The sequence below is a fragment of the Malurus melanocephalus genome, unplaced genomic scaffold, assembly GCF_030028575.1.
Source record: "Malurus melanocephalus ecotype Western Australia unplaced genomic scaffold, MMel_1.1 scaffold_282, whole genome shotgun sequence".
Lineage (NCBI taxonomy): Eukaryota > Metazoa > Chordata > Aves > Passeriformes > Maluridae > Malurus > Malurus melanocephalus.
The window spans coordinates 705,943-718,518 of record NW_026623514.1 but is presented as its reverse complement, the minus strand read 5'-3'; the positions used below and the strand labels follow the sequence as shown (position 1 = coordinate 718,518).

At 42.4% G+C, this 12,576-nt stretch overlaps 1 protein-coding gene across 2 annotated transcripts in view; it reads right to left on the bottom strand.

Moving 5' to 3' along the window:
- Window positions 1–4,683: 4,683 nt before the first annotated feature.
- The window catches only part of ZNRF3 (zinc and ring finger 3), a 63,935-nt gene continuing 56,042 nt past the window's right edge, over window positions 4,684–12,576 (bottom strand). For both annotated transcript variants that reach the window (XM_057376549.1, XM_057376547.1), the window contains 4 exons: window positions 12,406–12,573; window positions 10,579–10,681; window positions 8,141–9,886; window positions 4,684–7,653 (listed from right to left, as the gene is read on the bottom strand). In XM_057376549.1, the coding sequence (XP_057232532.1) occupies window positions 7,610–7,653; window positions 8,141–9,886; window positions 10,579–10,681; window positions 12,406–12,573 (2,061 nt within the window). In that variant the 3' untranslated portion in view covers window positions 4,684–7,609. The remainder of the gene's footprint in view (window positions 7,654–8,140; window positions 9,887–10,578; window positions 10,682–12,405; window positions 12,574–12,576) is intronic.

Below are 12,576 nucleotides of genomic sequence, written 5' to 3'. Positions count from 1 at the left end.
TGGCCTTCTGAGCTCCTGCCTAGCAGGGCCCTCAGCAGGYTGGACAGGCTGCAAATGTGACATTGCTACAATGTCAACAGCAACTGTTCTGACAACCAAATCACCATGAGGAGCTGCCTCATTTCAGCTCCTGCCATAGCCCTCTCCTCCCTCTTGTGTTGGTATGACCAGCTGTGTAGTGGTGCAATAAACTGATCAGGTCAAAAATTGCCATGGCTTTTTCTTCCCTGAGTTCCTTTTTCCAGAGCTGAGCTCTCTGATCTCGCTCATTGGGTGGTTGCACAGAGAGATGAGCTGAGAGCTCGTCTGAGTCCACAGCTAAGCAGGCAATAAGCCACAGGACAAAGTTGTGTGCCCAGAAGTTGGGGCAGTAAGAACTTCTGTGAGCCTGCTGCCTTTACACAACACACCAGCTCCAGCAGCCTACACTGTGTGTGGACCTCAGGAGGAAAGGGGCCAGCTGGACAAGTGCCTTCTCTCATTCAAAATCTACATTTAAACCTAGTTTAGTTTGTTGACTACATGATTTTATATGTATTTTTGTCTTAATATTGTTACGTTGTGGGAAAATAGAGACTGTGTTATGTAAAAATGTGTGATGTGTTATCATAGTAATATATATATTTGTATCTGTATAGGAAATGCATTATTTAATACAGCATATTATGCTTGCATCTTGCTAACATTTTATAGGAAGATGTTAGTTTACACTCTGGGAAAAATAAATTTTCTATACACTGTAACCACAGAGGAAAAAAATCAAAGATACTTCTTTGGTGTATATATATGATAGAAGGACATTGGGAATAGGGTAACTCAGACTCAGTTTTGCGACAGAGTAGATGCTGATAAAACAATTGCTATAAGAAACACTTTCCTCCTTTCAATCTCATTTCTAGCTTGTAATTGTATTAGGCTGTTCATCAGATTCTGCAAATTCATGTGCACATACTCTCTGGATGATTTTTTCCATCAAACATGTAATCTGCTTTTTCAATCAAGCATTAGCATAATCTTCTTTAGGACTTGTTTCTGCCAGATTTTCTACAGCCAGGACAATGCTGAGGAAGTTTATCACATTGTTCATGCACACAACCCAGTGGGATTGCAGAATTGAAGTCCATGTATTCCAACACCCAAAGCAAKATTATAAACAGGAGATTTTTATGGACAGTCCTGGAAACTGCACTGAATCTGCAGCCTSTATGACCACAGGCCAAACACATCAGCAGACACACGGCTGCCACTGAATGAGCATTAGTAGCTATTCCACTTTCATCTTCTGCTTAATAAACCTTCTCAGGCAGTGGGAAGGAACAGATTTTTCTAGTGCACCACTCTGCCTAAAGGAAGGGTGAACTACAAAAACAACCCCTGACAAAAACTTGTCCAACTAGTTCTTACTACCTTACAGCAGTATTTCACAATCTTCCAATGAAATACATTTCACTGACAGTTTCACCTGAATATTGTTCTAGACATTTATGAAAAATTCTGCCACCTTAAGAGTGAAAAATACAATTGCCTTCATGTWTTCTGTAACAACACATCCCCAATACACATTTCACGCCACTCATACTTTCTCAGATTTACTGAGCACCTGTGCTTTGGGATGAAATTTGGCATTCTGACTTTCAGTCTCAAGACATTTTGTTACAAATCCAAAAGCTATCACATGAACCACATAAGGCTGTCAAGAAACCAGAATAAATCAAACTTGATACGACTCACTACTGAAGTATGCGCTGTATTTATAACTGGTCACCCTGCATTCGGCAAATGGTTGTAAATAATTATTATGAAACAATAAATACAATGTATTTTTGCAGGACGAGTTCAGTTAGGATGGCTAAAATGTATACAAACATGGAATAAAGGAGGCAGAAACTGCTGCAGTTTGCCAGCAGATTACAACAGCACTGTCTGTGATCCAGATTAGGAGAGAGTATTTGAGCTGAGAATGATTACTTATATAAAGTATGATACTGCTCTGAGACACAACTTCTGAGGTAACAGCAAACTGAAAGTTTTCAGTTTACATGTTTTCAAAYTTTGAAAAAGAACTGTAACAATTCTTTCAGTGTTTTCTTTGTGAATTCCAGCAATGTGTAATGCTGTTTCCAGTTTCTTGCAAGATTCATCCTTTCTTTAATTAATTCCTGCTGGCAAAATAATCCTGCAGTTTAAGAAACCTTCAGCAACATTTTATGTAAACACCAGAAAACCAGTGACAAATACCAAAACTGTCTCCAGCTTTTCATGTGAAGCCTCATCTTTTGTTTAGAAACAGAACTGTCACAGGGGACTGGCCTCCCCTTACACTGGAGAGGTTACTCTGCTCTCCTTTCTCACCATTCCAGTTACAAGACTTTTCACTTTGGTTCTTTCTGGAAACTGTTCCTTTTTTTTTTTTTCTTGGTTGTTTCCTAAGCAGCAATTCCATTCCCCATGAGAGAAGTGGTTCTTTATTCTGAAAGAGACACTTTCCTATGAGGCATTTAAGTCACAGAAGCGCGGCGCTTTCACTGCAAGATCAAATATCTGGTTTCAGGTATGCTATTGTCTCCCTGGCCCAAGAATTAGGTCAAGCTGGCTCCACAGGGTATGAACATGGCCATCCTTTTAAGGGCATTTTTCTCTTCACACTACCCAAGTAACAACAAACGTTACCTAACAGCTGTCATAGGATTTGACAGATGCACACAATATTGCAGATAGTGTTACACTAACGCCAAGTGTTCTGATAATGTACAATCCATTCAGAATAGCCTGCTCCTGCTTGTCTTTTTTACCATATCAAGGTTCTGTGGAGGTTGGTGGTACCACACAGGGCATTTTGTCACGAATTTGTTCCTTAAAGACCGAAACTGAAGGGTAAAAAGAGCCTCCCCCCTTGCCAAGTATCAAAATGTTAATTTTTATAGAAAATATTTATATTTAGTCATTTAAAAAAACAAAGCCACAACAAAGACCAGAGAGAATATCACACACAGAGCTAAGYAGCACCCACAAGTTGAGCCAGCAGCCCACAGCTCCTTTCTCAGACAGAATGTGGGCTCACTGATTATGCTGTGGGACACCAAGGGTAGTGGTATGTCCTGTTCTTAAAAGCACAATCACCTACCGGTTTTCTTCAGAACAGGAAACGAGAAAACAAAACATTAGCWGCAACAGCAAACAGCAGGGGTGGAGGGAGGGAAGAGGAAGGAGACTCACATGTGACCCAGCAATGTATGAGTTACCAGCCATTCATATACAGCAGGTTTTATGCTAGTTGTAAAAACAGTTTCATGAACTAATTTGCAGATAACAAGGCATATCTGTAACCACTGGCAATTGCTGTTCACTGAATGAAAATGGGGCACGTACTTTAATTGGGAAGCACTTGCTCCTGTTGCTCTTCCATTATTGTGCCTGTCTTTGCACACAGACCAGGCTTTTCCATCACTCCTGAGCTGAGGATGGTAACTGGTCCTCATTCTGTACAAAATGACACTTTTCAACAGTATGTCACCCTAAATGGAGTTTTCACATATGAAACAAGGAGGGATGGAGAGAAGTAAGGTTCATTTCTTGGCTGAATCCTGAGGTGATTGAATACAGTGCATTTGAACATGGATGAGAGATGGGGAAGTCCAGGGGATTACCAGGAAAGTCTTTGGGAGAAGGAAGAAACTGGAGAGTCCTGGAAGACTGTGTGGGTCTGTATCAATGGATGGGAATAATACACAAAGGCAAACTGTTTACACAATAACATACACAAACAGACATGGACATACACACAGAGCCACAGACTCCCAGGCTCCCCTCTTCTGGCGTCTGCAAAAACATCTTTGATCAAATTGTGCTCTCTGCTGACAAAACAAGTACCASAGTACTGATTCTCACTTAAGCAGGACCGGTGATTTCATGATCCAGGGCTAGGACTTGGATCTAGCCTGACTATTCAAGCTATGACTTAYCCAGTTGTGTCCACCTGTATCATGTAGTCTCAAAACAGTTTTATTTCAGAACTATAAATTACTTTTACCTGAGATTACACAAGAGTTAAGTTCCCCTGCCACAAGGAATAGACAGGTTCCAAACATGAGGATTTCTTTAAGCAGATGGAGTACTTCTCAAGTGCCTGGAAGGTTCAGGGGCTTGTGTGACACTTACCCCGCTGCCCCTCAATAATCTGTGTGCTGTATAAAGCCTGTATATTCTGACAGTTGTGGACTGCCACCCTGCACTCAGCTTCACTGCATTTCCTCCCCCATTTTTCTGGCAGAGCTCTCCATCCATCTCTTCCATGGCACAACCTGGGGCTTTCCTAACCCTTCTCCTTTCCTTCTGTGCCTTGCTTTCTACGTAATCTTGGTTTCCCTGCAATGAATCGAGCTACCTCAGCCTCAACAGCAACATCAGTCAGGTTGAAACTGAGGGAAACTGAGGCACCAGGCAGCCCTTGTGTCCCACAGATACCAGGTGGGACTGCCTGGGGACAGGATTAGGAAGACAGCTCAAAAAACTGTCATGTACTGGACTTACACTGCACAACACTTGATAAATTCAACTGTGGCATTTGCTGAAAGTGGAACATTCCCCAGACACAATATTTCAGGTTGCCTCAAGAAAAAAAAAAACAAAACACTTATGGGTCTGTATGTGTGTGTATATACATATCCACCTATCTGTTATTAAAAAAAAAAGAAAAAAATGTTGTTTGTTAGAGTTCATCTCAGTATATCTAGGACTATACTTTGAGGAGAACAGTTATCTATGTCCTTTCCCCCAAAACAAGAAGGACAACTCCCACATGTATATGCAATAAAACTGTATTTTTGTGTGGTTTTGCCTTTTTTTTTTTAATACAGACATTTGTACACTTTCTTACAAAACTGCAAGTAACTACGCTTCTCTTAAATCATTTTTGGTCGGCAAGTACTGTAAAATCTTTGTGTGCAATTATCATGTATTTACAGGGCCTCGTGTTAGTGATTTTCAATGATTATTACAATAATATCACACACTCTCAACATAAGACATGGCTTAAGATAAATATATTAGTAAATAAATATTCTGAGAACATATTTCCATACATGAAATGTGCTGCTATACATATACAGAATATATACAAGATGCTTTCTAGCTTTTAAAACATTTTTAAAAATGGTAATGAAGGAGAAAGAGCCCTTTGACCATATTACAAATCTTTACAGCAAATTTTATACAAAACAATTTTAAGTGCTATAAGACCATTTTAATTAAAAACATTTTAAATAGTGCCTCATGAGCCAAACACAATGACAACTGTTCATGTAAGYAGTAGAAAGGCATTTGGTTATAAAAACCATTTATCATGGCCAGCTAGCCTGTAAGTCTGGACATAGAGTTTTATGTTAAATGTCAAACCCAACACAGAAAGCAGGTGTAGGGTGTCTGTGGCATGGCCTGCAGAGGCTGTTGTACCGGCAGAGATTTCCACAACATGTGTATGGGACCAGTACATCCAGGGTCACCATGAGCCAGAATATTCAAATCTTTTTTAAGAACCACATTTCACCAGAACATTCTGTATAGTTACAGAATACAATTTATCTTAGGTGGCCTTTAAAATGCCTCACAAACACCAAGCTGAATAACCAAGCTAGTATACTGTAGCTTCTACAATGCATTTCTTTTTTAGGGGAGGAAGGAGAAGATAAGACTTTAAAATAATCAAAAAATCACAAACCTTTAGAGTTTATTCTCCCAACACGTACCACTTACTTCAGTTATTCAGAGAATGAATAAGTTTTTAATAAGCTTTATACACACAAAATGTGTTTATTGAATTTTTTCTTTAAATCTTATACCCAAATATTGCCTTGTATTAATTCTCTGAACAGCTGGATTTTGGTGCTTGTTGATTAAAAAGRTGTAATGTGAATTCTTTTAGATAGAACTTTTTTTCCTAACTTACTGGGTACGAAAGCAAAAGGAAACAGACTAATGTATTTGTTATTTCTTAGGTATTTTCTTCTTTTAAARTAGTTCATTTGGGACTGCAGAGAATACAAGTTAGCTTTGCTGGGTCTCACATCTAGCCCAGAGCTGTCAAGGACATTGCTTTGGCAGAATATGTAACATGAACTGTACATCTCTATTTCATGTCTTTGAAGTATCTCYAAAGTGTACTGAACTTAGGACAAATCTTTTCAGAAGACTGGCACTGTGGGCATTAAATACTTAGTTTCCCTTTAGAAGAATTCCTGCTGTGAATACACCACAGGATGACACTGTGTCCTCAGGCACATGCAGCATGACAGGCAATTTAACCCATTCTATGGTAGCCTCTTACTCAGAAGCTGCTGTTTCCACAGGAAACAATTGCTATCAGAAGTGACGACATAAATTATCTCATGATAACAAACATCCCCACTAGGACAAGAACAAGAACAAAAGTATGTGCCCAGGCTAATGGGGTATACAGAGAGCACTCTGTACACAAGACAAAAATGAAGCACAACTGGCTGGGCCCAAGAAACCTTTAAAACAGATCAATCATCTATGGAAGCTACATCAACCACAGCAAAGAAGAAAGCAATGATTAAACCAAGTCCCTCACTTTCCCACATGCACAAAAGGTGACAAGCACTGCTTCCCTTAGGCATGCTTGCAGCCTATAAGGAAACAAGAAACCCTGTGGCCTGTTTCCAAAATGAGCCAGCATAGTTGCAAGCATGCTGCAAGCTGTTTTCCTGCACATGCCAGCATTCCTCACAGCTGTAACAGGGGCTACAGGTGCCTGAAAAACTTCCTATGGAAGGAAAAGTTCATTACCTACAAAGGTAATACCCTTTCTGAGCACTTTGTTCTAGCATCTGCTTGAGGGAGAGGTYCCCAGCATTCTTCACTGGTCAGAAGATACAATGAGGTCCACGGTTTAAAYACAGGAAGTGAGGATGAGAACATTCTGAGCTATCAGTTTCCTTACCCCCACTCTGTTGAAACTAATCATAATGGCAGGACACCTTCCTAGCCAAACCATCAGAGCAGCATGAAAGGGGGGAGAAGGGAAGAGGAGAAAGGAGACAGTCCAATGCTTCACCTCCCTCAAAATCGCTCACATAACTTGCTGGCTGCTAGGATTTGCTACTGGGATTAGTCAGTATCTGAGCATCCATTCAGCAGCTGTATCCCTCTGGACTACTATATTTCAAGGTGCTATCTGGTTTCTAAGGCAGGTGTAGCCCTGAGCTTATCAAAGKCTGGACTCCTTTAAGTAGGAGATAACAGCATTTACACATAGCCTGGCTTATTTAACACACTGTGTTACCTCTCAGCAAGAGGTCACTTCTAAAAGAAAATATAAATAACACTTTGTCATTAATATAGAAATGGCACTAGAGCTCAGAAATGCTCCACACCACATCCCACATGGGCTTTGCACACAAATCAAGGCCTGAAGGCTTCAGGCAGGAGGGACAAAGGAGACAATCAAACCGATATGAACACAGAGGAAGTAGGGGAGGGACTTCTCCACATTACCACTTTTGTGTTTGTCAAAGCTTAAAAAAAATAAGTCCATGAGAATTTGGAGTCTCTGAAAAGCTCCGCTTCTCCATCTGGGATCATCTGGACAGGTCTAGTCACTGATTTGGCTTCTCTCCAAGGGATGAGATCCAGCACCTGAAGGATAAAGAAAACTAAGGAACATTGCATCTAGAATATTGCATACAGTTCTGAGCCCCCAGAACGAGACACTCACTGACTGGAGTTTAGCAAGAGCCAAATACTCAGAGGGCTTGTAGCAATTTTTGTGTGAAGAATCCGAGGGATTTGGGCTGTTTAGCCTGCAGTAAAGGCATCCCTGGCAGCTTTGCAATACCTGCATAGAGGCTGTCACAGTGACAGCCACATCTTCCCACAAAGGATGAGCATGAAAGCTTTTATAGGATTAATTAGTAAGCTATCACCTTCTCCTCTGGCTATGACAAAATGAGCATAGGTAACAAGAGTTGCTGCAAAGCAACACTTTGGGGTGAATGGCTAATCAGTAGCCTGCTCTTATGCTAAGGATGGAGTAACCTTTATAGCTGCAGGTACCTAAGTAGTCACCAGCATTTCATACACTAAGACAAAAAGGTAGCAGGTAATCAAAAAAAGCATATATTACCTGTGGCCTTTGTGGTCATCATAAGCTTCTGGGAGTTCAGAGTGGGACTGGGAAAGGGCATTCCAGTTTCCTCCTCCTGAGAGTAGTTCTGCCGCAGGAATGATGTCGCCTCATAGCACACCTCCCTCTCGACCTGTACCTCTCCAATACCTTGACAGTGCAGGTAAGTGTCTAGCTCAGGTGTTCCATCCCAGGAACTACAGCCTCCTATGTGGGTCCCTTGGTGCTCTGTCGGTAGAATCAGCTCGCAGTCTCTGTCTTCAGGAATTATGGGAATGCGTTGACCCAGATCACATACACCCTTACAGCAGTTTGGCAAGGTCTCATCAGGAAGCGTGTACTGCACATTCACTGCATAGTCTTCTGTATAGCAGCCACCACCTCCACTGCCACTGTTGCTACTACAGGCTACCTGCTTCTCTTCATAGAAGCAGCAGGGCAACCCCTCATATTTTACCCCATCTGTCCTATGCAAGTGGTCTGAATTAATACTGTACAAGCCTGGGGTGCTCCCTGACTGTGGTTCAATTCCTTGGCCACATGTCCCCCACAGTGGAGAGCTAAGGAAGAGTGCACTACAGTCAGCTGTCCCACTGCTAGGCTCCAGGGCAGAGTGCTGGAATTCAAAGCAGCATGCGCATGCTTGCTCTGTAATCGACCCTGCTATCTCTGGATTCTTCCAGTTCCTTTTAACATCCAAGGCAGCACCAGCAGTGGCCTCAGGTCCTCCCTCTGAGGTAGTGCCATTTGGATCCCTGTGCTCTAGTGAGGAATTACTGCTATAGTTCATATCCATGCTGCAATTAGACAGTTGGTCCCCTGAGGAAGAAGCTGGCACAGGCCGGCAGTCAGCACCCACCATACCGTGACTGTGAGCAGGAAGCTCATCCTGGTGGGGGCCCTCCAAGAGAACAATTGCACCCCTGTTTGCACCACCAACCTCACCCACTCGGCAAGGGCTCCTACTGCGGTAAACGTACGGGTCATAGTCACTGCTCAGAGAGCTGCGGAAGGTGGAGCAGCTCCCGTACACCCCCTGGTTACTGACCTCAGTGCAGTCAACCATGGAATCACTGGAGGAGCAGTGGCACTGACCAGAACTGCTGCTGCTGCTGTCACTCCCAGGGCAGTCAGCCAAATATCCACTGCACACCGAACGATGACCGTGATAGCAGCTAAAGCTGGAGGTACTGCCACTCTCCAAGCGGGATGAGGGCATCACATGTACCACAGGAGGGAAAAGCATGCTGCTACCAGGCTGAAAGGCACGGGAAGGACCCTTTGAGGAAATGCCAGCTGGAAGCTGTCCATCTTGCTCAGGGTAACTAAGGCCTTGGAAATAGTAGTGCTGATACATGGTCTCGTATCGCGAAAAGCACGCTGCTTTGGAAAAGTTGCGTCCACCAAACTTGGGTCTTCGGAAGTTGTGAGCTGGAGAGTAAGCCCTGTGTTCCAGGCTACAATGATGTGTGTTTAAAGCATGGTCCAAATGAATAGGCTGATAACTGCGAATATAGGCTGGGGACGGGGCTTGGTAGAGGCTCTGTTCACCGTGCCGCTCAACTGTCAGTAAGGTGATGGGGTTSCCATGAGGGTCCATGCTTGTCCGAGTGGGATATGCTGTTATCTGGTTTGCTCTGTGCACCCGGCCCGGGTAATGGACAGGCAGGATCACCCTCTGCTGCCGGCTGCGTGCTGGRTTGATGGATTCCAGACAGATTGGACCTGCATTCCCCTTCTTCTGTTCTGAATGAGAGAAATAAGAACAGAGAAGTAGAACTAGCAGGRAATAAAAGGGAATATATTTTATGCAAGAAAGAAGGATATTTGGTTTTCCAAGTCATTACATTATACACCAATCTTTTACATAGAAAGGAATAAGAACTAAACAAAAGTAAAAAGCATCTGTCTTGAAGAAAAGTGAATTTACTTCAGATATWGTTCTCATATACACAAAATCTTCTGCTTACATTTTGCAGAGGCTGAGACAGGCTGGAAGTCATTGCTCAAATTTTCACTTTACACATTATTTTACATAAACGTGCACTGACAAAAAATTTTCTTAAGACAGAGGAAATGAAAGCAGGAAGAGGGCAAGTAAGGGAAACCACATTCCAAGTTAAAATACCATGTAGAAATAAAAGCCCATACATTGTTTTCTTTATAACACCCAAGGGAAAACATATCCCTCTTCACAGCGCATCCTTGCACTGAGGGCTGCACAACACTGCCCTCAGCTGGGCATCATCCCCACCCCAAGGTTATGCCAGGGGCACTGGCCATTCTCAAGAGTTTAGGGTTGTATTTCTAAGGCTGTGTTACAGTAAGGATTGAGAGTTCCATGGAGATTCATGAACAGGCACACCTTTTGCTCCATCTCATAAGCTGATATGTCTGAAACGAACAACACAAGAGAGCATCCACACTGCAGCACTTACCTATGATGTTATGGCGGCAGTGAGGGCAGGTGTGATGCTGCAGCAGCCAAGGATCCACGCATTTCTTGTGGAATCGGTGAGTGCAAGGAATGACACGCAGTTCCTACAGAAACAGATGAAGGACCATGAAAAAGTACTTCTTCCTAACAAGTGAGTTTTTCACARCTTGTTCCTAGTTTTTTCAACCTAGCTACTGAATGGATCAATTCCTAGTCTCGAAGTGCTAAGAGRGAGGAAAAATGCCATGAAGACAGCCAAGAGCACAACAGCTAATGATCAGCTGTGTCTTAAATAGTCTGCAGGTATGTTACAACTCCATGTAGGCATAGGGCATTTMTTTAGGACACTTTTTGCAGAATGTCCTATGACCCAATACCTTGAAGAAGCCCATCATTAAAGTTTTTCTTAATATATGAACTTAAAAAAAAATCAAGATGTATCTTGATAATGATGTATCTTCCTACAATTATACGGAATGGAAAACAYTCAGGGAAAGGGAAAAGCAAAACCAACACAGTGTGTATGATATTCTTCCCCCTTATCCAGCACTCTTATCCTTCAGCTGTGAAGGATCTGTTTACAGGATTTCCTGAGCCTGACAAATATCTACCAGTTCAGAAACCTGCAACAAGTCTTTCTTCCCAGTACTGCTAATGTCTCCCAATGAACTTAGGTTTTCAATTTCTAACATGCTTTGGCAARAAGTTCCACAGGGCTACTACCTCCTGGTGGAGGAACACCACATGAGTTTGTATTCCCTCCTTCCCCAAGTACACAGCACTCAAARTGAGATGAAACTTACACTGTGGTGTAATTATGTTTCCTGTTCAGTTCTCTGGACATTTCCATCTAATTTCAAGTATCTGATTTGCCCTTTTAATTGCCACAAAGCACCAATTTGCTTTCACAAAGCTATCTAAAGCAGCTTCAAGATCTTGTTCCTGTATGGCAGTGCTCAGTTTCCAGCCCATCCCTGATATATGTGAAGCTCTTCCCTATTTCTAACACTTCACACTGAAGCTCATGCCTGAATTTCCTCTACAGYCAGTTTTGCACAGCCTTTTTGAAGTCCTTATCTACCTTCATTCTTGCTACTCTAAATAATTTCCCATCAACTAACTTAATTGACTTTGTATTTGCACCTTGCAGAACTCAAATACACACCTGGTATTTTCTATTGCCTTAAAAACCATSACTCTTTATGAATGATTTAAAAGTAAAATGTCCTCACATAATCTTTCTAACGAAAGTTTACACCTGTGAATATTGACTCCATTTATTTTAAGAAATCCATTTTGTATTTCACCCTTTCATTCCTTCCTCTGGGTGGAGCTGCCATGGACAGTGATGGTAACAGAGGAGCCAAAAGAAGTGTTCCTGAACCTTCTGGCATCTCCTCCTCTGGTTTCCCAGCAGTGCTTTGTACTTGACAYTTTTAAGACAGGGTGCCATAAAATCTTGAAAAGCAAGACACACTAAGTGTATCCCTTACCTCCAACAGAACTTGCACGCATCATCACCTTAGTGCATGACTTGTCAAAAATACCGAGAGAACTAACTGCTGAGGCAACCCTGACTTCTTTGGGACTTGTTCTTCAGAAATGCAAGAACACTGGAYGTAGCAACTTGCAAAAGGGGCTTCCTCACCTCTCACTTTGCATCGTGGGAGCTGCAGAATGCAGTGGAGGCTGAGGTGGCTGCTCAGTGTGATCAGACTGACAAGTAGCACCACCTCAGTATACAACGTACCCAACAGCCAGCCACATATCACAGTGCTAAAACCACCTACATTCCCAGACCCTGGTGAAGAAACCTTTCATCCTTTACCTCCCCATCAATGTACTTCTCCAAGCAGATGGCACAGTCAGAGGTGGAGCTGCTACTGAGTGTATCCAATGCTCCACAGTTACTTTCTCGRTGTCCCTTACTTTTGGACTTAAACTTCCTGGTCTCCATTTTCTCCAGTGCTTGCACTGCAAGCCTGTTCATGGAATTCTA